The following is a 27851-nucleotide window of genomic DNA, read 5'->3' as shown; positions in this document are numbered from 1 at the left end:
CAATTGAGCCATGACAACTTCTATCCAGACACAGTGAATCAAAGACAACATTACACAATATTCTTTCCAATGTTGGTAAAGTAGAATTTGAGAGAGATCCGAGTGCTATACATTTCACATCAAGCTCCCCTCATTGATTCATTCCAGAAGATTTACATATCAACTACATGCCCAGGCAGAAGTTACAATTAACAACAAATCCAAGTAAATTAAAAACACAGTAACACTACAATAAAAAAAATAAAATATTTATTGCATCATTTATGCTTCTTGGATTTCTTGAATTTTTTTGATTTCTTCTGGCTAGTATTTTCTTCCACCTCCTTCAGTTGACGTTTCTGCCTGATACTACAAAAAAAAAAACATTAGTGACTACTATGATTTTGCATAAAAACATACATATGCTGTTTGTTACTCAACACACCTAAGTGCACATGAACATATCAAATATGACTTTACACCAATAAACATATATACATATTTTTGATATGTTTAACATTGACAATGAAAAAGTTGACAGTAACTTTGAAGTTTCAGCTTGCCTTGAACAGACTGAAAAGTATTCAGTAACTCTTCACTTAATTGTTAAATTGTTTTCATATTTAACTTGACATCAATGTGCCCCAGCATGGCTGCTATCTAATGACTGAAACAAAGTTAAAGGTTTATAACAATTCAATTATCACACTCTTTAATGTTGTATATCTCAGTGTTCAGGTAATGGCAATAATGCTTACATGCAAGTGATTCTCTATCTTTGAAGCATCATAAGGAAATGGTCAAATAGCATTACCAAATAGACCCCTTAAGTGTATACCACTTCTAATGGTAAGCTACCACTAACCATAGAGTAGTTGTGGTTGTCTGGATATTCACAACCTGCAGATCATATTTAAAATAATGAAGATAAAACCTGAAAACTAAGATTGAGAAACATGATCTTGAAAATATATGTAAGTACAACATAGTGAGTATTATATCACTTCACCCTTATTATATTTCGTTGTTTGTGTCAGGTACAGATTGCAGTTATGCCTAGGCATCGCCTACAAGAGTTTCAGTTAATTATATTGTCTCCAGTACTTAGTCAAAATTACATTTTATCAATCTTAAGCTACTGAAAAGATGCATTCAACAGAGTCACGTCCCTTCAAGAAATTACCTCCCTGAGGATGTAAATAAAAGAACTAGCGTGATTGAATTCACAACTAGGAGACAGTGAAGCAAATTTCTTAACAACACTGCCATGTCTGCACCCATATCCCTTCCTTATTCTCCATCGACCACTGCTAATATACCCAGCATGTCCTCTCAAAAAGTTATACACTAATATTCTTGCATAGCCACTCAAACTCATGGATATTCAGTTGAGATGAATAGGTACAATATGGTATAGAGGAAGTTTTCTTAGAAATATAATTCTAGGGAATACAAGCAAACACAGCATGGAGAGCCTTTCAAAGAGACAGAGGTGATAATGAGAAGAGAAGGATGCATTTTAGCCCGCCTGAGAGTACAACAAAATAGTAGAGAGATGAAGAGAAACAGAAAGAAAACAACAAACCAATTTGAAACTATAAGACAGCAGCACAGAGACTGTTGGTGGTGGTAGTACAGAATTAACTAACCTTTTGATACTGATACTTTTGAAATTCTTCTTCCCAGTAGAGAGAGCCAAATTCCACTGATCTTCATCTCCCTTCACAGCAAATTGACTGAGCTCAGATTCCTCCAGGATTGGAGCTATTTTCTTTCTCATCTCCTCTTTGATTTCTACAGCAGCAGCATCCTGAAAGGGAATCATGCCAATTTAATCTTCATATAACAGTTGATAAAAATTTCTTACCAAGGAACAAGGTTTCAAATTTAGGAGTTGGGGTATAGTCAATTATAGCAACCCCACAACTTGATGGCTAATTTATTTCATCAACAAATCTAACCAAGGTGAACGTCATGGGATTTGAATTCAGAATGCAACTAATTGCTGCAAAGTATCAGGTCATTAAGAATGAAATGTCCAATTTTCTTATGCACCAAGTTTGACAGTTGTAAACTCTAATGCTTTATCCTGACAATTCTCTGTTTTACAACACTGAAGAATTACATTATCACTTTTTGAAATGCAATTCATGGTGTCTGATTATATTGTGAGTTTTCTCTAGTAAATCAATTTCTGTGAACCCATGGATAGATAAAAAATTCGAGTTGTTTAAGAATAGGAGTTCCGTCATGGAACCAATGCATCCCAGACAGCTCAAAACATCAATGAGGTGTTTGGTGAAGATGTGGCGAATGAGCTCACTGAACATTGATGGATTGAGAAGTTCCAGTCTGGTGACCTTACACCTGAAAATTAGACCCGTGGCAGACCTGATACCAAGGTGGATAATGATGAGCTGGAAACTAGTGGAAGCAGATACTTCTCAAACTATGCGCGAGTTAGGAGCAAGGTTTGATGTTTCGATTCCAACTGTATTGGACCATCTGAAACAAATCAGCATGGTAAAGAAACTGGACAAATGGGTACCACACAAACTCAACGTGCATCAAATGACATGTCTTGAAACTTGCTGTTCTTATCTGTCATGGCATAAAAGCGAACCATTTTTGCATTGTATTGTTACGTGATGAAAAATAGATTCTTGTCAAAATAGCAAGTGTTCTGCACAGTGGCTGGATAGAGATGAAGAGCCAAAACACAATCCAAAGAAGAATATTCACCAAAAAAAGCTAATTGTGTCTGTTTGGTGGTCCAGCACTGGTGTCATCCACTACAGCTTCATGAGACCTGGTAAGTCAATTACAAAGGATGTATACATCAACCAATTTGATGAAATGATGAATGAGCTTGCAATTAAACAACCAAGATTGGTCAATAGAGACAGGCCAATTCTCTTGCAAGACAATCACATGTTGCACAAAGAATGCTACTCAGGAAATGAACTTGGAAGTACTCTGTCATCCACCATATCCACCAGACATTGTACCAACTGACTATCACATTTTTCAGGCATTAGACAACTTTTTGAGAAAACTTTAAATCTGAAGAAGATGCAAAAACAGCCTTTTGTGATTTCATCACCACTTGCTCTCCAGAATTCTTCACTGCTGGCATAAATAAGCTACCAATAAAATTGATTAACTCCATTGCTTTTTGTTGAGATAAAGTAAAACAAACTTTCAATTCAAAATTGGACATTTCATTCTTAATGACCTGATATTTTGTCTGACAAACAGTTAATAAAATGAACACTTTACAGCTGCAGACTGGTACAAACAGTAGTCAGTTGATCTACCACAACACTATAATGCTCTGGCAGTGTAAATACTATTATCAGTGGTCATACCACAACCATCTTCATGGCCCTAAATCCTGAGATCAAATTTGACCATTACTAAGGTCATTCGTGGCCACTCTCTAACACAAGTAACCTCCACCAATACATACCATTTTACCACTCAACACTCATCTCATCCATTCTTATTGCTAATTATACCATTGCCATCATCTCTCCAATGTATATTGGCAGATGTCTTTAATGCCCATCTGGTGTTTCAGCAGCTCACTACCATCATCCTGCAGGTGAACGATACCTGTCTGATTAATTAAACCCACTTAATTTTTTTCAGCCTTTGTCAGTATTTCATATCAACTACTACAAAGCACCATACTTTCTTTAATAGGTTTCATACAGGCTACCCACATCAGGTCGAGAGAGAAAAAGAAACCTCCTGTTGCTAAGCAGTGCGACATTGAAAAAGTGACAAGGAAACAGGGTTTTATATCGCTCATTTGTGAGCAATAATATTGGCAACTGGCTAATCATTAGCAGGATGTGTTGAAGCAACTCAAACAAACAAAATAAAAAACAGCCGTAGTCATTTTATTGGCAATTTCTCTCTCTCTCTCTCTCTCTCTCTCTCATACACACACAGAGTTTATTTCTACACAGTTATCTATCAGTTTTCATTTACAAGTCATTTGCTCAACTTGAGACTATCACCGAAGGCACTTGTCCCACAAGCAATCACTGAGATTGAAAGTAGAACAACATAGCAGGTCAAGCAAACTTCCTATTCACATGGCCATCTTTGTTCACTCTAAGTTTCCACTAAGGAACTTACCAATTCATCATCCAGACTCTGTGGCACTGGTTCCATGGTAATTTTGTGTTCCTTCACAAGCGTCTGCTCCACAGATTTCTCAACAATAGAGTTAAGATGCTGTTAAGATAAAAAAAAAAAATTTCAATCAAGAGAAAAAATTAACAAATGTTTCATATATAAACAAATAATCAAAATACTAAACAGAAACAATTTACAAGTATGGCTAATTTTCCACAATTATTTTTTAATTTTATGTACTGAAATGTGTACTATATCATCATAGCTAGAAATATTTGAGTAAGATATCATTATTATTGGTCAGTGTGTATGGAGAGGTAGGATTCTGGTCTAACAGAGGAGCCTAAGTAGTCAGTCAACTTGCTGCAAATACCAGCCATATATTTCTAAAAGCACACCCTATTGACCTAAATAAAAGATACACATGACATATCTAGTTCTAGAGATAAGATATGGGATGTTCTTGACTGAAATGTTTTAGATCAAACGAGTATTCAATCAATGCAGACCTAGGGTTAAGCAACAACCAAAAATGTATTGAAAAGAAGCCCCTTTAGCTTGGCTGTTCTCGAGATTACACTGTGTTACCTTTCTGCCTATATACTTGTTGGTAGAACAAATGATTATACATCAGTATTGGCATAGAGGTGGTGACTGGATTGGTGTTGGAAGCTGTACCAATATAGAATTGACTATAGTGGTATGGTGATAGCTGAACCAAAATAATACAACTTGTTACAGTGTTAGTACAAGGTAAGTGTAGAGTTATGGTGATGACTAGCTCCAGGTCACTTATGAGTAGAACTATAATCAAAGGCACACCAGGTGTAAACATTTTGTTGTTTTAGGATGTGCAATGTATTCTTCCTTTTTCTTTTATTAAAGATGATAAGATGTGATGAAGAACAGCAGGCCGAGTAACTGCATAGAAGCGCCATCATGGGCTCATTGTCTAAGGCACAGTCAAAGGTCATTTACTTATAACTAAATCAAGTTACTCAACTCTAACAAAGCAGCAACAGAATAACCACACAGCCACACACATCATGAAACTGAATTACTGTAATTGAACCTACATAACCAATAAGTGAAGCAGAACAGCAACTGTCGTACACCAACACAATCCAGTATGACCACTAACAATATACTATACAGTACTGTTATTATGCCAACAACAAATTACACAGAATTATTGCTATACCAACAGCACATTGCACAGTAACGTTGCTATGCCAACAATGAACTACACAGTGCTGTTGCTATGCAAACAAGAAGCTACATAGCCATATTGCTATGCCAACAACATTTTACAGATTCATATTGCTTTGCTAATAACAAACAATACAGTACCTTTCTTATGGCAACAACAAATTACACAGCCATTGGCTATACCAGCAAATTTGATTTGAGCAATATAATCAAAGTAAGACATGAGATTACCTGGACAACTTTGCGAATAATTCGGTTGTAGAGACCCAGCAATTGACTGGCAGCGAGTCCTAGGTTTTTCTCTAGATCGTCAACTGTCTTATGTTGCAGACCGATGCCAAGTAGCAAAGCCTGAAAGAAAACGCCAGAAAGGAATTAGTCGCATAACTGAAACATCCAATGTGAAAGTTAGTACACCTCTTTCTCAAGCAATACTTTCTTCATCAACTATATACATCATCATCATCATTTCACATCCATTGTCTATGCTGGTATGAGTTGGATGGTTTGACCAGAACTGGCAGGCCAAAGAGCTGCACCATGCTCCAACCTGATTTAGTATGGTTTCTACGGCTAGATGCTCTTCCTAACCTCAAAAACTTAACAGAGTGGGCTGGGTGCTTGTACATGGCACTGCACTAGTGCTTTTATGTGGCACCACACAGGTGATACCTTCCTCCAGTCACATCCTCTCCCCTTTATTGCACTCCATCCTCAGAACCACTTCTATTCCTCATTATCTTCTTCCAGCCATGTTATACCCAATCCTTAACACCCCTTTAATCTGCTATACTCCCAATGTCGTCTCATATCTAACATAATCCCCACCCCTCAGCCAGTCCTATATCTCTCACTTGTATCACATTTAACCATCTCCTCACTCATGTTCTTATGAGACATACCCTTCTATCACCCCTTGCCTGTTCACCCAGACCAATCCTCTGTATCACTTCACCTATATTCATCCCATCACTGCACCTTGAGGTTTATGTCCTGACAAATATCTACCATCCTCACTCACTTTTTCCATTTCTATCTTTCTAAGTCTCACTTCCTCTACTTTCTTCTAGTGCTGAAGTATCCTTAAATCTCTTCTACAGCAGACTATGTTATTCCCTCCGTTATTCTTTTAACCTCTCATGAACTGGCACAAAGCCAACTCTCTCAACATTACTTCGCACAGGCAAGGGGGTCTTTGTTTTTCAAGTAGTTTCACAACATTCCCGTGCTACTGCCATGAAGAAAGCACCCAGCAGACTCTGTAATGTGGTTGGCATTAGGAGAGGCATCAAGCCATAGAAACCAGGCCAAATCAGAATACAAAGCTTGGCAGTCCTCTGACTTGCCACCCCTTGTCAAACCATCCAACCCATGCCAGCATGGAAAATGTATACACACACACACACACACACACAATCAGCAAGGAAAATGGATGTTTAATGATGATGATGATAATAATAATGACATAAATTAAACAGAAGTTATTTTTAATTTATATCTGATAAGAGAAAAGGCCAGGAAGGACTTGAATAGATATGCTTTGGAGTAGTGTTGAATGCAAAGACCCAGCAGTCTTCAGTCTCTGCAGTGTTGTAGTACTACTAATAAAATGCAAGATTGGAAATAAGAGGCAAGTATGAAATGGAAAAAAAAAACAAAAAAAAACATGTACAAAAGTAGTAGCAGTAATAATAAACACCAAATATGCACTAGACTAGTGTGCACAAGAGTATAATACAGGGTGGATTAAATCCATGCCCACTATGGCAGAGGGTTGCTGATTCACTAGAACACTGGAAACAGACAACTCATGTATTTAGTTATCTCCCATCATGTTGCAAGTTACAACACTGCCTACCTTCACTTAGCTTTTCATTCCTCTTAGGTTGATAAAGTAAGTACTGCAGTTGATATAATTAACAATATTATGATTTCTCAAAGACAAAATCGTAAGCCAGTGTTACAACTGATTGAATTATCGGCAATATATGACTAATGTTACATACTCTGTTAATCTCAGATGGATGTATGAATGGTAGAGTCGGCTCTAGCAGGATCTCAATTTAGAACATAACTCAATACAGCAAATAACTATTTCTACTATACCAACTCCATACAATGAATAGGAATGGATTCTGTTATTGGTGCAAGGACAAACACTTTAGAAAGAGGGTGTTGCAGTAAATTTTATTGGAATATCATTTGTTCAGAAGGTATAAATAGCTAGATTTGGGCTCAGAATACAAAGGATTGTAGCCATGTACTGTGAGGCCTTCTTTGTGGCAACCTTCTGTTTCTAGATTTCTAAACCAGAATAATGGAAAAGAATTTCTTGTATTGGAGCAAGTAAAGTGTGATCTTATTGTTGCATAGAAAAATAATTCTTCCTTAATCAGTTAAGTTTGTTTCTATTAAGTCTGTGAAAAGATTGAATTTTATAGTTGAAGTAAAATAAGTCTCATTAAATTGATATATGGCAATATCGGTGGAGCATCAGACTAAAAATGTTGTGGTATTTAGTTATATCTGTTACGATTCTGAGTCAAAATACCACCCATACTGACTTTGGCTTTCATCTTTCCCAGGTCAATGTATTAAGTACAAGGATCAATGTAATTGTCTAAACTCTTTTAATGACAGTGTTCCACCAATTAGAACTGATTAAATCCCAAATTGATGTAGGAATACCAGTTATGTTAATACAAGTATATTGGGGTATTCTAATGATGATGATGATTGGGTTGGAGAGGCAGGGATGCAGGAAGTGAAAGATAAACTAACGAACTGGAAAGACAATAAAAATATGAAGTAAAGAACTGATGCAATAACCCCCCCCCCCAAAAAAAAAACCGGAAAAAACAACAGATAAACAGAAACTAATTGTTTTACCTGTTGCACAGCACTGAGATGAAGTTCAGGTAAGCGTTGGAGAAAATACAGTTCAGCAATTGTTGGCATCAGATCCATGATCAGATGATAGTCTATCATATTTTGGGAATATAACTCCAGTCGCTTTAAGTCAAATACAGTCAGTTTGAAATCCAATTCCTGTTTTGCCAGAGCTACAACCAAAAACAACAAGTTAATAGAATGCATCATATGATCCCCAGAAGTATATGCACTGTTGATATTAAGACACTGAAACTTGACTGTTGGAGACATATTTTTACTGATTTCAGTCAATAGGCTTTCTACATCATGAACAGCAACAGTGTTATTTCAAATTGCTTTAGACACCCATCTTTCCCCATCAACCTACATAAAGAAGACAACTTTTATGCCCAGCCAGTTTGGACTGTGACTGGGTTCTCTGTTGGGAATTAAAGGACCTTTCATATCGTAGAAGTAACCTTTATTCTCAGTAGCTTAAAAATGCAACTGTAAGCTCACTTAGTATCCCTACACCAGAAAGAGATGTTTGTTTCTCAGCCATAGTGAAGGCAACCCAAATAGAAACTCCAAATATGAAAGGAAACCCAACAAGAGCAGTAGTTACTCTGAATGAAAACTAATATTGAATACACTGTTGTAGCAGACAACCTATCTTATGATAAAATACAAGAAAAAGTCCATGATGTGAAGTAATTAGAAATACAAAAGCCATCTAGCTCTAGGAATCCTGTATAAAAGAAAAAAAATATGTACTTTGCTTTGTCACTCAGATTCACTAGAGGAGTAGGCTGAGTAATTTTTATGGTCCTAGGGTCACAATCATCATCATCGTTGTTTAACGTCCGCTTTCCATGTTAGCATGGGTTGGATGATTTGACTGAGGACTGGTGAAACCAGATGGCTACACTAGGCTCCAATCTGATATGGCAGAGTTTCTACAGCTGGATGCACTTTGAATTTAAGAGTACCAGAAATATACATTCATTATGCTTAATGTTTGAAAAGATTTGAAAATACTGGGTTCAAATTTTGGCACAAGGAGGTAAGTTGACAACATCAACCCCAGTGCTTGATCGATACTTATTTTATTGACTCCAAAAGAATGAAAAGCAAAGTCGACCTTGGCAGAATTTGAACTCAAAGATAGATGAAATGCTACTAAGCATTTTCCCCAGCATGCTAACAATTCTGCCAGTTCAGCACCTTAAGATTTAAAAATATTAAAACTTAAGCAAAAACAAAATAATGCTTGAGTCAATAAGGAAACATCTATATGACCTGCTAGAAATATTAACTAAACCTTCTTCAAATCACATCCAATTGTCTTAAAAAAAGACACATTGGGATATGTAGTCCTACATATACATGGCTGTATGGGCATAGATCATATATTAATATTGGAACTTGTAAATAAGGAGATGACATGACAACACTCTACTTACCTACTGCTTCTTCTTTACAGTGTTTCTGTTGGAGAATACTAAGTGCAGTGCTGCAGCTGAAGAAACGGAACTGGTAAGAACACAGGGAAATGAAACGACGACGGAAATCTAAAGTAAGAGAGAAATTTGTGAAATAATGTAAACATACAAAAAGAAATACAAAAAAATAAAAGCCTACAGGTGTGTGTGTGTGTACACAGGAAATATACATACATTAGGAGTGAAGAGTCCACACTTTGTGAATTACAAATAAAAAAATGTAATTAAAACAAATTTATTAAACTTTCAGAAATTTGTGACTTTTGAGCCACTCTGTATAAATATTTAAATATGCACATACACACACACACGCATGCACAGACATATATTGCTGATTTATTTTAACTCTCTTCAATTCAAGAAGAGGTAAACAAACACTTAATGGTGATTATTTCTTGACTTAGAATGAAGAAAGATAACCTCAAAAAAATAATTAATTCTTGATTTACTGATGCTATGTTCGTTTTGAGAGCAGGTAAATGAACAGGCAATGAATTAACTGTCTCAACCTTAATAAAAAGACTGGCCTTTTTTATGTAACCCGAGTTAGGGAAAGTAAGTTTCTGTCACACTAATGACCATCAAATATGTCAGCATTCTATAATTTCTATGACTCCACTTATCATCATCATTATAATGTTCACTTTTCCATGCTTGCATAGGTTGGGTAGATTATGCAACTGTGTAAAAACCCTTTATTGGCAAAGGGTGAATAAGAAAATAATGTAGTATGAAATGATGTTAGGAGAAGTAGAGAGGAGAGAGTGGAGGCATAATGATAATAGCCAAATCAGACAATGATAAAATAAATTACCTTTCCAGAATGATAGCAGCCATTTTTTGTCATACAATGTGTTTGATTCATCTTCCTTATCGTGAAGAGTCTTCAACATGATACAAGAGTGTTCTCCAGTCAAGTCATTCTGAAAAACAAAATCAATAGAGTGTAGACTACAATAGAAATTCTGGGAATTTGCATAAAATTATAAAACCATATTATACTTAGAGAATAGAAAACTATACACAGGGTGTTGAAAAGTTCCTGGCTTCTGGTAAAAGAAGATAAGGAGGATCAGTTAATTATGATTTTATTCAACATTTTCCCCTCTCAGATTCACACATTTATTGCAAGGGTCCTCCAGTTTTTCTAAGCACTGTAAAAGAACTTGGAAGGTTGGGCCTCCAATCAGGTCTTTCATGATACCCTTAAAGCCAGGAACTTTTCAGCACTCCCATCATACATACACATGCGCGCACACACACACGCACACACACACACACATACATTGTGTGTATGTTTGTGTTGTGTTGTCTTGACATCGCAACATAGTCATAAACACGAGCCACTATCACAAGCATTGTCCTTCATTTTCAGTCTTTTGCAATAACATGTCCAGCCATTGAGAAATATCACCTTGGTTATTTATAGGTGGGACTGCAGCAGGAAGAGCATCCTACTTTAGAAAATCTGTCATGATGATTCCACCTGAGCCATGCAAGCATGGAAAAGCAAACATTAAATTATTTATGATGACAATGAAGACATAGACAGAAAATTGCAATACTCTAATATACACGAACCATTATTATTTAGCATCTGTATTCCATGCTGTCACAGTCTGGACAATTTGATAGGATCCAACAGTTCAGAGGAATGTGATAAGCATCAACATCAGTTCCTATGGTTGGGTGTCCTTCCTAACAACATCTCTTCTAAGGGAATGTCTCAGTGGTTCTACATCAATGGACTGCCCTGTTATAGTTATGAACTAATGACAGACTCTCTACATATTCATTCAACCTGCTGGAAACAGCAGCCAAATTTCCCTCAAACCACAATTTAATCTCAACAAAGGCTATGCTAGATAATGTAGTCCTGGTTTCCCTGTATATAGGAAAAAGATGGAACAGTTATAGCTGGAATGCCTTGACTACAGGTCTGCTTCATCAGAGCTGACTTGGAAATAAATAATAACAGCCAACCTAGTTGGATGAACTTATCCAATATACACAGCCATATACTGTAGCAAGCATATCATCTAGTAAAATCAAGTTTCCAACATTCTGGGGAAATTATCTTTTACCAATTTGTCTGCTTTAAAGGTTACCAGAAGGAAAAATCAATCTAGGAAGAGATTGGGACCAAAACTTCATTTTGTGTACAAGTGAAATATTTGTTACAGTATCACACTGCTTCTGTCACTAATGAGGAATTTTTACCCAGCCTGCCAGCTTTTAGCAATACCATGATTTGTTAATGCTTTTCGATATCAATAGAGGCTAAATTTATTTGGCCCTTCAGCATTTAAACCAGCCAGATCTAGCCAATCACACCTAACTTTCAATACAAAAATAAAATGTACAATCACATCAAGATTTTAAAATTAATTAAAAACAATGTGAATGAAAAAGCATTACATTCGGCAAAATAATCTGAATGTGAAAGGGATAAGCATGTGATTGCAAATATGCATAAATCTGGATTTAGAAATTCTACTACCTCTGCCAGGTAATTTTCTTCTGCTGTTGATATTCTTCTGTACATTTTAGCACTATAAATCTGTATTGGAGGCTTTCTTGAAGCAAATACTACAGTTTTAAGCTTTTCTACAGTATATCCACATTACGTTAGGTGTACAGAATGCTATTTTGTTAGTGAAATATATTCTATTGTTTTTAAACATACACACCATATAATAGGTCCTAAATTATAGAACAGCATATTTTGCAATTAAAATTAATTAGCTAGAACTAGAAACACTAATACTGTGCTGTGTCTCACTGGATATCTTTATGCTGAAACAGAAGTAGCAAGCATTGCCTCAAAAACTATGAACAAAATAATAACTCACAGCAGTTTGTCTTAAGTAGACAGGGACAAAGCCATTTCGTTTCCAGAATCTATTAAAGAAAAAAATACACAAATTAAAAAAGATTACAGAATTATATATAAAATTCTGTTAAGGTCTTACAGCTGTATATAGGTTATAACAATAATAAACTAACAAGACTGACATGACCTGAGAGAAAGAGTAGCCAAGATATAACCATGCAATCTTAAAGAAGGATAACATCAGGAATACCTTTGTTTAGATCATAGGTCTGTTTGAGCAAGGCTGACCTGGTACTAAATAACATAGAGTACCACCTATTCCCTAGCAAAAGTGGAGTTCTATGTGTACAGTATTAAAAAGTAATCTTTAGTGTATATTGAGAATATAGGCAAGCCCTGGTATGTATGTATGTATGTGTGTGTGTGTGTGTGTGTCTCTCTCTCTCTCTCTCTCTCTCTCTCTCTCTCTCTCTCTCTATATATATATATATATATATATATATATATATAGGCACAGGCATGGCTGTGTGGTTGAGAAGCATGTAGATTTGATAGATGGAAACTGAAAGAAGCCCACTGTATATATGTGTGTGTGTGCAAATGAGCGTTAGTATCTCTTTGTCTTGGTATCATGTAATAGTTGTGAGTATCACTGTCATACAAGCAGTGTCCTTCACTTGCACTCTTCAAGTTGTCTGACCAAAGAGAAATATTACCTTCCTTGAAACAGGTGAGACGTATTGACAGGAAGGGCATCTGACCATAAACAATCTGCCTCAATAAATTCTGTCCAACTCATGTAAGCATGGAAGAGTTGACATTCAAATGACATATATATATATACCCGCCTGACTGGCCCTCGTGCCGGTGGCACGTAAAAGCACCCACTACACTCTCGGAGTGGTTGGCGTTAGGAAGGGCATCCAGCTGTAGAAACTCTGCGAAATCAGATTGGAGCCTGGTGTCGCCACCTGGTCCACCAGTCCTCAGACAAATCATCCAACCCATGCTAGCATGGAAAGCAGACGTTAAACGACGATGATGATGATGATGTACACACACACAAATATTTTACACCATCCACTTTACATCTATTATAATTACATTTGTTTCTGTTTCTCAATTTCCAAATATGGGATACTGCTTTCAACATCTATATATTATAATAACTTAATTTTTATCAGGAAATTTGATTTCATTTGAAGTTGTTAGTTATAACAATAATAACGAGATCACAATTAGAAGCCTTTGAAGGGTTAATGCAGAGAGTAATAGATGTGGTTGAGTTATTAGCATCATAATTTAATATCCGTTTTGTTAGATGATGATGATAACTCAACTAATGTAATTATGTGCCTTGCATTCTGAGTTCAATCCTAGCACAGCTGAACTTTGCCTGCCATCCTTCATGTTTCAATTAAATAAGTACCATGTGGTAGAGGTCTTACATATGTAACACAGCTTCTTGAAATATTTTTTTAAAACTGAGATTATCCTAGTAATAAGTAAACAAACACTTACTCTAAGGCAGTGTTTAAAAATCCAGAGGTAGACTTTTGACTACTAAATTACCTGGGCAATCTCAGTTAATGTTTTATCAACTCACTAAATTACATATGAAAAATCCTTTTGTACAAGTATCAAGTACTCAGATGCTTCTCAATGTAATATATTCTTCTTAGTCCTATTGTAAATAAGTACTAATCAAGTACTATAACCAACGAAATTGACAGCTACTCCTTTCCAAAATCTGTATCCTCAAGGTTATGTTAGAGACCCCTCATTATTTTAGTAAAGGGATGGCCCTAATAGTAGGGCCCAGTGAGACTGCTATGTCATATTTAATTATGCCTGCCATTGTTTGAAGTCCAATTTAGCTGGGATTGATTTGTCTTTATGTTCCTTGAAGTGTAAGTGAAAAATTTAAATGTTCCTCTCAACCTCAGAGAAATGTATAAACAATTCTTAAAACTGGTGTCATCAGATACAATGGATAAAAGATAAGCCTTCCATCCCAGGTGTGGCTGTGTGGTAAGAAGTTTGCTTCCCAAACCACAGGGTAATGGGATCAGTCCCACTGTGTGGCATCTTGGGTGGACCAAAGTCTAGTGAGTGGATTTAGTAGACAGAATCTGAAAGAAACCAGTCGTATGTGTATGTGTGTACTTTTGTTCCTGTGTTTGTCCCCCATCACCAGTAGACAACTGGTGTCAGTGATTAAATCTCTCTAACTTAGCAGTTTGGCAAAAGGGACCAATAGAATAAGTGTCTGACTTAAAAAATAAATAAGTACTAGAGTTGATTCATTCAACTAAATAAATTTTGAAGGTGGTGCCCCAGCGTGGCCACAGTTTAATGACTAAAACAAGTAATAAGGGAAAAAGTAATAGACTAATATACTGGAGTTAACATTCATTGATATACTTATTTCTGATAACCAGGTGGACTACACCTGAATTGCAGACATCTTTCACAAATACATCTGTATTATAGACATGAAGATTCAGAGGTGAAATACTGTATAAACAGCAGATAAAGATGTTTATCATTTCATGGAATAAACTTAATAGGAAAGTAAGATTAATGAATACTTTACTTGAGAAGGTCAGCTGTCAACCCAAATGATACACCCATATAATCAAGCTGTTCAGGGGGTCGTTCAGTTAGCTTCAGTAACAACGGAGGTAGGTTCTTACGAGGTACTGGCTTCTCTACTATCAGATCAAGTTCCTGCAAATAGGCAATTAATGAAACAAAGATTACAAACGACATTCATGTACACAATCAGCACTATTAATTAAAATATTGGCTATAAAAGTTGCTCAATAAAATCCCAGTCCCAACTGGTCAAGCTGTTATTATATTAGCAATAACTCTAGTAAAGACACTTAACACCCAACGACAACAGTTCTGCTATCAATAAATAGATACCAACGAAAGATACTCTACTGCAGCAGCAAATCCTTCAAGCTGAGTGAAACCATTGCTGTAGCTAGTGCTGGTGACATGTAAAAGGCAGCCATGCCTGTGATACGGAAAAGGCAGTGACATGTAAAAAGGCACCCAGTACACTCTATAAAGTGGTTGGCATTAGGAAGGGCATCCAACCATAGAAACCAAGCCAAACCAGACAAATGGATCCTGGTGCAGCTATCCAGCTTACCAGCTCCAGTCAATCCGTCTGACCCATGCCAGCATGAAAAACAGATGTTCAATGATGATGATAACAATAACAATGATTTGTAGTGCCTGGGAGCAATTGATAGGTATCTTTTATGATACCAAACATATCAGAGTAGAGCACCATTCCTTATGACACTAGACTCTCTTAAACTAGAAGAGAAGCTATAGCCCTATGCATACCTCAATTAATGGGAATGTTAATAAATACTCGAGACTCACCTCTTCATCAACAGGTTCAATGTCTTTAGGAACTTCTTCAACATCTTCATTAAGTCCCACAATTTCTCCTTTATAGTACTGAGAGAGGAGCTGCAGGGCACGAGAACCATAACCCATCTAACACACATAAAAATGAAACAAAAACAAACATAAGAATAAAGCAAGAAATCAAATGGGGCATTAGTAAGAATATGCAATATGTAAAAAGGCTGGTTCTATCACAAAGTGACAACAGCATCATAGCTCTTGCTATACTAAAGACACAGAATGCAAAACGTATTTGTATAGAATGTATATGATGTGTCTTTTTATGCATAAACTGCAGAACAGTATTTGCACAATCTACAAGAACCAGGTGGTGCAGTGAAAAGCTCATACGAAACTAATGAAAATACAACAATAAAAGTAATCATAAATTGTAACATTGGAACGAAGCTTACTATAGTTGGAGGGGGTTTTCAGTAGATTATGCCAACCCAAATGCTTAGCCCTGGAAGGATGAACAATGAAGTCTACTCCAGCAAGATTTGAACTAAGAACATTATGTAACATAATAAAATACCAATAAACATTCTATCAATTCTGTTGTTTATAGATGTTACAATAATAATACTACTACTACTAATAATAATAATAATAATCCGTTCTACTATAGGCACAAGGCTCGAAATCTCAGAGGAGAGGCCCAGTCGATTACACTGACCCCAGTGTTTCACTGGTATTTAATTCATCAACCCCAAAAGGATGAAAGGATTAGTCAACCACAGTGGAATTTGATCTCAGAACATAGCAGCAGATGAAATACCGCTAAGCATTTTACCTGGTGTGCTAATGATTCTGCCAGGTCACCACCTTAATAATAATAATAATCCTTTCTACTATAGGCACAAGGCTTGAAATTTGGGGAAGGGGACAGTCGATGACATCGACCCCAGTACACAACTGGTACTTATTTTATTGGCCCTGAAAGGATGAAAGGTAAAGTAGGCCTTTGCAGAACTTGGCCTCTAAGCATTTTGCCCGGTGTGGTAATGATTCTACTAGCTCACCACCTTAATAATAATAATAATAATAATAATAATAATAATCCTTTCTACTAGAAGCACAAGGCCTGAAATTTTAGGGGAGTGGTAAATCGATTACATTCACCCCAGTACTCAACTGGTACTTAATTTATTGACCCCATAAAGGATGAAAAGCAAAGTTGACCTCAGCAGAGTTTGAACTTAGAATGCGAAGACAGCCGAAATACCACTAAGCATTTCGCCCGGCATGCAAAGAATTCTGCCAGCTTGCCTCCTTATCAATAATAATCATAATACTTTATGCTATAAGCACAAGGCCTGAAATCTGGAGGAGGTCAATTGCATCAACCCCAGTACTCATCTAGCACTAGTAACCTCCAAAGATGAAAAGCAAAGTTGACTTCAGCAGAATAATAATAATAATAATAATAATAATAATAATAATAATAAATGCCCTGATGCAGTACCAGGCTTCTGATCTTAACTGATTGTAAGTGTTATCATGGACATTGTTTTGTCTTGGTACAAAAGATGGGCTACAGCAAATATTCTGTTCAATACCAGAGATTTGCTTGTCAGTTGTTTGAGCTTAACCACTCAAGCATGACCCTTAGTGGCTGACGAGATGTGCATCTCTGATAATGAGCAAAAGTAGTAGAGAGGCATCATAGTCATGTGTTGAGAGGAATTCTTTAGGGTTTGGATAATTCGCCTTTGGAAACATGGGTGTTTTGTTCAACATCCTTAAACAACCCTTATTCAGGGACCTTTTGAGCGGGATGAGGTACTCGAACTGAAGAAAATTCTAACTGGGCCTCACCTGCAATGTCATGCGCTGTTCATTTTGATATGAGATCACTATGTTGTGCACATATGGTTTTGATGGATGTGCCTGGCGTACCCTTATCAGACAGGTAATCATGATGGGTATACTGGGTATCACATATTTTACCCCAATGTTACTTTGATGGCATGTACTGCTCTCTCAATCAATAATAATAATAATAATAATAATAATAACAATAATAAATGCTTCTAATTTAGGTGTAAGGCAGTAATTTTGAGGACGAGGGTTAGCTGATACCAATGAACTTAGTATTTGACTGATACTTTATTTCATCAACCTTGAAAGAACGAAAGCCAAATCAGACCTCAGAGAGGATTTTAACTCAGAATGTAAAGACTTGAGACATTCATGCAAGACATTTTTTTCAAAGCTCTAATGATTCTGCCAGATCCACTACCTTATACAATCATGACAGTAAGAACAATAATAATAATAAAAGCATAAATTACCTTTTGATAGTCTGGATGGGTTGCTATCCGAACCACTCTCACACCTGATAAACTGGCAAAGTCATTGTCTTGGAACTGTAAAGAATTTCAATATGATAGTTAGTATACTATCAGTAACAAACAGTATGGTGATAATATTGGTGACTAACAATGATGTTGATGACTATTGTTGTTGTGGTTGCCCCAATAAAAGTTCAATGTTGCAGTTCAAGTTGAAGTGGCAGAATGGTTTCAACTTGAACTGACTGGAGATTTGAAATTTTTGAGAAGATCCTGGTTACGAGTTATGAGCTATATGCTCATAGTCAAGTTCTACTCAGAAGAGATGAAACAGTTTGCATTCGATCTGAAAAATGAAAACACTACACCATTTGAACTTTGATAACAGTATCAATATTAGCAATGATAAACATAACAATGAGAAAGCCAGACCACTTTATTTTCTATTTAATTACTGTTAAACAGCATTGTTCTGCTGTTTAATTAGTATCAAATAGAATTGTTAATTGAATATAAGAACACTGTATTCAGGGTCCTTATGGTCAATGCAACTACTTAATTAAAGACTGCTCAATGGTCTCACCTACTTAATTATAAACTCAACATAAAATGGAATTAAGTTTCGAGCTGTTGTGACCATGAGATTAAACTATTAACATTATCTTTCTCACCAGCTATACATATATATATATATGAGTTCTTTATAGTATACATTTATGCCCTCTGTGACCATCCCTGTATAAATGTTTTACCTTTGACCTCTACATTGCTCACATACAAATCCAGTGCCAACTTTCATTATAAGACACCATTAGAAACACATGCTTCTAAGATGCCCCAAAACAGAAATAGTGAAAATAAAATTTTAAAAATTATAGAAGCAAAAAGAAAAAGGCTAGGAAGCAAATTCACCTGCTGGGAGATGGTCCATGGAATCAAGTCTCCCGATGCACGTTTACCTTGTCGAAGACCACTCATCACTGCTGCCTTAGAAATATCTCCTTCAAGACACATCTATAAAAGAACATATCACAATTAAAAATGAAACAAAATTTGAACAAGTTAGTGTTAATATATTTAATATGGGAATCATTAAAAAACTATCTAGAAAGAAACAGGCAATTAGAAAAACAGCATTATCAGTCAATGACTAATGTTATTTTAATCTCACCAAGAACAGTGATCAACTCCAAACAAGTTTTATTCTTATTCTGAACTCATCAACAAATCACGGGTTCTAATCATACTTGCAGAAGCAGTGATAAAAGAAACATCAAGCAAATATACAAGAAAGGACTTTGTGGTGGTGATGGTGGGAGGAATAAAATGATTTTAGAAATACATAATTTAGAGAAGCCATATTCACATGAAAGCAACAGCTAAGTAAAAGCTAACACATTTTAAGTAAAGATAATTAAGAAGCTAAGTCAAAGTGATTTCTGTAATGAAAAACAAATCAATGGCAAATACTATTTCTTATTAAAAAAAAAAGGGCTTGAACATAAGTTGTAATCAGTTATTTAGCAGATTAACCCTTAAAGTTTTATACTGCAGATATCCATAGAATTTTACTTCCTCCAATTTTTGAGTTAAATGGTTAATACCTCAAGTAGAGAATTAGAGTTTGATAATTTTATTTACTAATAATGGAATACCCTTCCTAACACCAACTAATTTACAGAGTATACTGGGAGCTTTTTAAGCCAGCGCTGCATAAAAAGCATCTAGCACACTTTGTAAACTGGTTGGCATTAGGAAAGGTATCTAGCTGGAGAAATCATGCTGTAACAGACAACTGGGGCCTGGTGCAGCTCTCTAGCTTGCCAGCTCCTGTGAAACAGTCTAACCCAGGCGAACATGGAAAATGGATGTTAAATGATGATGATGATTTATTAATGTTTCAGTTAAGAAAACAATATTCAGGAAATAAAATCTTGAAAACACATGTAATCAATTTAGTTGTATTTAACCTATTTTAGTAGGAGAAAGAACATGACAGCTGGTAAATGTACATCACCATTCCACAGTGTACAGCAAGGATCATAACTTCATATCTGTACAGCAAGGATCATGATTTCATATCAACAAATTTAATCCAAATTCATCCAAAAGATATATTTTCTTAATTTTTATATCAGACTAACTGCCTTTCATCAGAATCTCCTTACTAACATGAATGTGAAATTTATATACAAAAAGTACAACAGAACTTTAAGAGTTAACATTAGTTATCATGTTTCTTTAATAACCTTTAACTCAATCATTAAATTTTCTCCAAACAACATTTATAATAAGAGCTAACCTGAACAACACAAAGAACTTCAGGAAGAGCCTGTTTGGTTGACTCCATTGGACCGAGTAAAACAAAAATATGATGTGCTGGAGCATCAGATAACATCTGTAAATCATTAGGCGTGTTCTGAAAAGATAAGCAAAATAAATTTTTTATTAATGGTGAGAAATGATAAAGATAATAAAGTATCTGATGAATTGATGTTCAAAAGTTAATGTTAATGACTGGGTCCTGAGATCAAACTGTGTCAGGGTTGAATCATATGGTTCAGTTGGAAAGACACCCTATTCTCAATCCCCTTGACATTTTACAGGATCTTCAAAACTGGTAGAGTAAAGGGTTAAAGAAATCACAACTCTTGAGTTTCTACAGGTGAAAGCAATGCTTAACAATATGAATTTTAACCTCAAACGTAAAGACTTGGTCTAAATGGCTGCAATAAAGTGAACTCAGCTAGAGGTACCAAAAGGCCAGATGGTGGTATTAAACCAAGCAAGATTAAATGTCAATCAAATTGCCTTCAAATTACACATCCACAACCAAAAAAGAAGACAGATTAGATAGATAATGTAGTCTTTAATTAGTGAAGGTGAAAATGTTTAGCCTGTCTTGTTAAAATTTCAATTTCTTGAATATTCCTGTTATTAGAGTAAGGGTCAAGGGTAAAGACCCCTTTCGGTCATGACTGATCATGGGATTGCACCTAGAAAGTTACCCTGTGAGGTGCAAGTCAGAGCAAGGTTGTTTATGGAAGACCAGTAGTCGCCCATACATACCAGCCTCCCCTCTCCATGCCACCAATGTTATCCATAGGAAAAGCAAAGGCTGATACAGCTTGGCACCAGTGATGTAGCTGAGCAAATGGAGCAACGGGGAAAAATAAAGTGTCTTGCTTAAGAACACAACACAGCCCAGTCTGGGAACTGAACTCACTACCTCATGATTGTGAGCCTGACACACTAACCACCGAGCCATGCACCCTATTAGAGTACCACATCTATTTTACTAGGGGTAAATACTTATAGATACATTGTTGTTTTTTTTATAACATTTAATATCTCTTCCCCATTTTTGAAGACAATAGGCCATATGTGATTTAACAGATTTGACTGCTGTTTCTAGCAGGTCACAGAACTACATTGAAGTTACCTCATTGGCTTGAGTAAAGGAGTAAGGAAGATTAATAATCATGAGTTGCACTGGAGTAGTTGCTAACTTACATAAACAATTTTTCGTCAATACTGTTTTCTTTGAGTAGATTTTGTATATTGTTGAATAGAAAAAAATGAAACAGTGCACATTTTAATGTTGTTATCCCATAAGCAGCAAGGCAGTAAGCGAACAGAATCATTAGAGCATTGAACAAAATGCTCTGTGGTATTTCTTCCAGCTCTTTTTGTACCAAGTTAAAATCTCACCAAGATTGTTGGCTTTTAATTGTCCCAGACGTCAATAGAAGTACCAGCTAAGTACTGGAGTTGATGGTGCTGATTAAACCTGTCCTTCAAAGTTGCCGACATTGTACCTAAATCAGAAACCAATATTCTATAACAGCAGTTCCGTATTTCTTATGTTTGCTGTTCACCATATCTCATAAGCTATGTCAATAAATATAATGAATTTGTAAAAATAAATGTTATAACATATGAATACAAGGGATACTTTACCTTATAATGGGAAGATACATAGAGTGACATTATTCGATGCAGGAATGCCTCAGAACCTTTATGGAAAGAAAACAATGTGTCCCTGCTGACATAATACAGATCACAGTCCTGCGGTAGAGGGCAACCAGAAGTTATTCTACGAACATTCGTCACATCAAGACATAACAAATCGTTGAGCCATTTCTCAACAGGATCACCATCAGCATATCTTATAGATTCATTGAGTTGCACTTCATAAAGGGCACGTCCTGTGGAGAAAAGAAAAGTCAAAGATATATCTATTTTGAAATAACATTCTCAGATTTTATCAATTGATTGATACTTTCTCTCTTTACTCTTTTACTTGTTTCAGTCATTTGACTGTGGCCATGCTGGAGCACCGCCTTTAGTCGAGCAAATCGACCCCAGGACTTATTCTTTATTCTTTGTAGTCTAGTACTTATTCTATCGGTCTCTTTTGCTGAACCGCTAAGTTACGGGGACATAAACACACCAGCATTGGTTGTCAAGTGATGTTGGTGGGGGGAGGGGACAAACACAGACACACAAGCATATACACACACACACATATATATATATATATATATATATATATATATATACACATACGACGGGCTTCTTTCAGTTTCTGTCTACCAAATCCACTCACAAGGCTTTGGTGGGCCCGAGGCTATAGTAGAAGACACTTGCCCAAGGTGCCACGCAGTGAGACTGAACCCGGAACCATGTGGTTGGTAAGCAAGCTACTTACCACACAGCCACTCCAACGCCTCTTATGTCAACACTTCTTAATGATGTCGTTTTTAATCATGCAAAAGCCATTGACGAAGTATAAAATGGATGAGATTAGTTGTAATCAGAGGTAAAAGAGTAGAACAAATGTCCAATGACATGAAGGCAAAGATGTCAATAATAGTATATATTTGGCACAAAGTCAAAATTTCAGAAGGGTTTTGTCATTTTAATAGACAACTGATTTGTAACTATTTTTATAGAACAGAGAATGGGAAAAGGTGCCCCTCTTCATGTCATATCGCTCTTGTATATCATCAGTAGCATGATGTATCCAGCCCAATGAGACATTATGCTTGACCCTCATACTGCCCTTGGTACCTCTCATGATGCTGTCCAGGCTTCCTAACACTGCCAATCTGAGTGCATTTATTCTCATGATCTCTAGGAAAATATTGCTTGTATCACTGTTCACCAAAGGTTTATATAACTGTCCACCTGCTCAATGATATGGTTGGTTGCATGGTTGATTCTTTATTTTGATTTTATTGAAGTGCATGTTGAGTCTGGTTGATCACATTGTTACTCCTGCAATCCCAGTTGATATTCCTAAAAACAGCATCATGTAGACAAGAGGTATTCAACTTTGGTGAAATGTTGCCTCCTTCTTTAACTCCCCTCTTCAACCTGATCAGTTCCTCAATCCCCCAAAATTATGCAATGGCATGAGAATTGCCAACCTCCAACAATCTCTCCCTCCTCCAGCTGACAGTTTGTTATACAGTTTTGTGACGGAAAATACACCTTTTGTGGCAGTTATAACGAAATTGCTTTCTTATATCAGAGTAATAAGGTGTCTCGATAGAACATCTTTAGCCCCGGGAATTACCAGATACACCAGCTAGTATATATATATATAGATAGATAGATATATTCTCACACAAATACACAATGAACTTCCATAAAGTTTTTGTCAACCAAAATTTCATTTATAAGGCATTAATCAACTTCTCTCCTTCTCCCTGTGGTTTGAGCAACTTTGGTAGTGATCAGTATCAAAGTAAACTAAAAATGGTAGGAAACAACAGTTTAACTAGAGCAATATATTAAAGAATGGAAGTTTTGAAGAGACAACTGATAACTGATGTTGAAATATCTATGATAACCATAGTGACACTATTAACATATATACATACATATAATAATAGACGTACCTGACAAACTATTAGTGGTACTCTCAACAGTTGTCACCTTTTTCACTTCAGTTCCTGAGAAAGTAGCAGCTTGTTGTCGGAGTTGTTGGATAAGTTTCAGAGATAAAGAACGACCTGTACCCTCGTATCTGAAGATGGCCAATAAAATGCGATTTAATCATTAAACAATAAAATTTAATCATTTGAAATACAATATTAATATTAGTAAAAGTGCATGATTGGCCTTCATGCTGGTGGCACGTAAAAGCACCCACTACACTCCCAGAGTGGTTGGCGTTCAGAAGGGCATCCATAGAAACTCTGCCAAATCAGATTCGAGCCCGGTGTAGCCAGCTGGTTCACCAGTCCTCAGTCAAATCGTCCATGGAAAGCGTACGTTAAATGATGATGATTCAAGAAGAAATAGTTGTTACCGCAGTTGGATGCTACATTCAAATCTAACCACACTATCTTGAAAGAAGAGAGGCTATATTTGCCAGACAAGCAGGCCAAAGGAAGACAGCCAAATAAATACCTTGATTCAAAGGATAAAACACTAACAGAGGAAATAACTGGAATCATGTCATTTCCATTCCATTCTTAGCATTACTTGCAAGATAATACTTTTCTATACCCAGGCGTGTTTCTTCATAGGAGATTGGAAATGAACACCATCACTTATAGGGTGGTGATGGTCGTTTACAACCATCATGATACATCAAGCCAAAGCAACATAAACGCACATATTTATAATGGGCTTCTTTCAGTTTCTTCAACCAAATCCACTCACAAGGTTTTGGCTGACCTAGGGCTACAGTGGAAGACAATTGCTCAAGGTGCCATGCAGTAGGATTGAACCTGAAACCACATTTTACATCACATTTTTACTGCAAAAATATTACTCATTCACTTGTTTCAGTCATTTGACTGCGGCCATTCTGGAGCACTACCTTTAATCGAACAAACTGACCCCCCAGGTCTTATTCTTTGTGAGCCTAGTGCTTATTCTATCGGACCCTTTTGCTGAACTCATAAGCTATAGGGACATAAACACACCAACATTGGTTGTCAAGCGATGGTGGTGGGGGACAAACAGACACACAAACATAGATATATATCATCATCGTTATTATCATCATTTAATGTCCACACGACAGGCTTCTTTCAGTTTCTGTCAATCAAATCCACTCATAGGGCTTTGGTTAACCTGAGGCTATAGCAGAAGACACTTGCCCAAGGTGCCACGTAGTGGGACTGAACTCGAAACCATGCGGTTGGGAAGACTGGAGTTAAATATTTTAGATGAAAAAGCTTAACTGTTACAAAGTGAAAGTTGACAAATAAATCTACTGTTGCTGAAATTTCAACAGAATGTCCTGAGGTAGCACAGGAAAAAATGGTGATAGTTAGACAAAACTTTCCAGTCTGTTAAAATGAGTAGGATAACAGTTAAATAGCACTTAGATGTAAAACAAAAGTAGAAGAGTCAAAAAAGAAGGAACTGTAATTATTGAGCCTGCTACAAAATAGCAACCAAATCCACTCCATATTATATGTTAGTCATTAATGGCCAATAAAACAGGATTTAATAACGAAAGACGAATGCATGAGTGCTACATGCTACAGTCTATCATAATATTATACACTACAGACTTTAAGAAGGTGACGGGCATATTGAACGTAATAATATCATCCTAGACAAACTAAGAAATCTGGTGCAGTAACTGGGCACGAATCCTGGTAATGCAGAAAAAAAAATCAAGTAACACTAATGCAGAGTTATCTCCCTTACACTGCATAGCGCTACAGATTATTAATTTAGACACACCTAAAGTTAAAGCAAGTGATGTATGTAACTTGCACGAGGTTTAAGTACAGTTGTACTGTTGAAGATTAGGTTTTTGGCATATTAGCAATAGAATCAATAAATTTCTATACGTGCTTGCCTAAGATTTCTTTAACTGCAGCTGCGATGAAAGGGATGTAAATTTTTTTCATCATGAAAAGACCTAGATGTTGCAAGTGAGGGCTGTCAAGTACCAAACACCAAACTACCTTTATACATACTTTAAAGATTAAAGTATAGTTGAAGAGATTCCAGTGAGAATATTACAAAGAATAATAAGTTGACTATTTCGTACTGAATGATAGAAACCACAGACACAGCTCACTTTAAATGTTAGTAGGGAAAGTTTAGGACAGAATGCAATATATAATATCATCATCATCATCATCATCGTTTAACGTCCGCTTTCCATGCTAGCATGGGTTGGACGATTTGACTGAGGACTGGTGAAACCGGATGGCAACACCAGGCTCCAGTCTGATTTGGCAGAGTTTCTACAGCTGGATGCCCTTCCTAACGCCAACCACTCAGAGAGTGTAGTAGGTGCTTTTACGTGTCACCCGCACGAAAACGGCCACGCTCGAAATGGTGTCTTTTATGTGCCACCCGCACAAGCCAGTCCAGGGGCACTGGCAACGATCTCGCTCGAAAATCCTACAGGAGCCAGTCAGGCGGTACTGGCAACGGCCACGCTCAAAATGGTGCATCTCATGTGCCACCCGCACAAGAACCAGTCCAGGGGCACTGGCAACGATCTTACTTGGCTTGCCGGGTCTTCTCACGCACAGCCCATTTCCAAAGGTCTCGGTCCGTAGTCATCGCCTCGGTGAGGCCCAATGTACGAAGGTCTTGCCTCACCACCTCAGCCCAGGTCTTCCTGGGCCTACCTCTTCCACGGGTTCCCTCAACTGTTAGGGTGTGGCACTTTTTCACGCAGCTATCCTCCTCCATTCTCACCACATGTCCATACCAGCGCAATCGTCTCTCTTGCACGCCACAACTGATGCTTCTAATGTTCAGCTTTTCTCTCAAGATACTTACACTCTGACGGGTATTCACATTGACATTACACATCCAACGGAGCATACTGGCTTCATTCCTTGCGAGCTTACGTATGTCCTCAGCAGTTACAGCCCATGTTTCACTGCCATGTAGCATGGTTGTTCGTACGCATGCGTCATACAGTCTGCCTTTTACTCTGAGTGAGAGTCCCTTTGTCGCCAGCAGGGGTAAGAGCTCTCTAAACTTTGCCCAGGCTATTCTTATTCTAGCAGCTACACTTTCAGCGCACCCACCCCCACTACTAACTTGGTCGCCCAGATAGCGGAAGCTATCGACTACCTCTAGTTTTTCACCCTGGAATGAGATAGAAGTTGTTTCCTGTTTGTTTGCAGTCTTTATTGCACCTGAACATCTGCCACAAACAAAAACTAACTTGCTAGTTAACCTGCCTTTGATGTTGCTGCACCTCTTATGTGTCCATAGCTTGCACCGGGTACATCTTATAGAGTTACTACCTACTCCTTTTCTACATACTGAGCAGGGCCATCTACATATATATATAGTGAAGGCAGACAGATTGATTGCTAGATAGACATGCTAAATTTATTCCTTAATATAATATTGAGAAAGACCTTTAAAAATGATGATGGTGATGAAGAAAAAGTGAATGCAAGGGCACTTACCCATTAACAGTTGAAGACATGAAAACAAGGTAGGGTCCAATGAGTTCCTTTACCAAAGGCAATGGAATGGCAGCTGCTTCATCAATGCAAACCAATTCAGCTTGACCAAGTTTGTGAGCATCAGTAGGATGGATATACTAGGAAAAAAAAAGGGAAATAAAACTTACAAAAA

General features: G+C 36.8%; 1 protein-coding gene across 2 annotated transcripts in view; it reads right to left on the bottom strand.

The window, feature by feature from the left end:
• Positions 1-232: 232 nt before the first annotated feature.
• Positions 233-27851, bottom strand: part of LOC106873658 (RNA cytidine acetyltransferase) — a 51008-nt gene continuing 23389 nt past the window's right edge. For both annotated transcript variants that reach the window (XM_052966197.2, XM_014921109.3), the window contains 16 exons: positions 27680-27816; positions 24170-24297; positions 22224-22471; positions 20566-20682; positions 19176-19277; positions 18264-18338; positions 15943-16059; positions 15137-15270; positions 12560-12608; positions 10522-10630; positions 9669-9776; positions 8224-8396; positions 5566-5685; positions 4126-4224; positions 1629-1789; positions 233-348 (listed from right to left, as the gene is read on the bottom strand). In XM_052966197.2, the coding sequence (XP_052822157.1) occupies positions 258-348; positions 1629-1789; positions 4126-4224; positions 5566-5685; positions 8224-8396; positions 9669-9776; positions 10522-10630; positions 12560-12608; positions 15137-15270; positions 15943-16059; positions 18264-18338; positions 19176-19277; positions 20566-20682; positions 22224-22471; positions 24170-24297; positions 27680-27816 (1968 nt within the window). In that variant the 3' untranslated portion in view covers positions 233-257. The remainder of the gene's footprint in view (positions 349-1628; positions 1790-4125; positions 4225-5565; positions 5686-8223; positions 8397-9668; positions 9777-10521; positions 10631-12559; positions 12609-15136; positions 15271-15942; positions 16060-18263; positions 18339-19175; positions 19278-20565; positions 20683-22223; positions 22472-24169; positions 24298-27679; positions 27817-27851) is intronic.

The sequence above is a fragment of the Octopus bimaculoides genome, chromosome 3, assembly GCF_046866305.1.
Source record: "Octopus bimaculoides isolate indiv1 chromosome 3, ASM4686630v1, whole genome shotgun sequence".
NCBI classification, from domain to species: Eukaryota; Metazoa; Mollusca; class Cephalopoda; order Octopoda; family Octopodidae; genus Octopus; species Octopus bimaculoides.
Note: the sequence above shows the minus strand (reverse complement) of the source record. Positions and strands in the feature narration are given on the sequence as shown.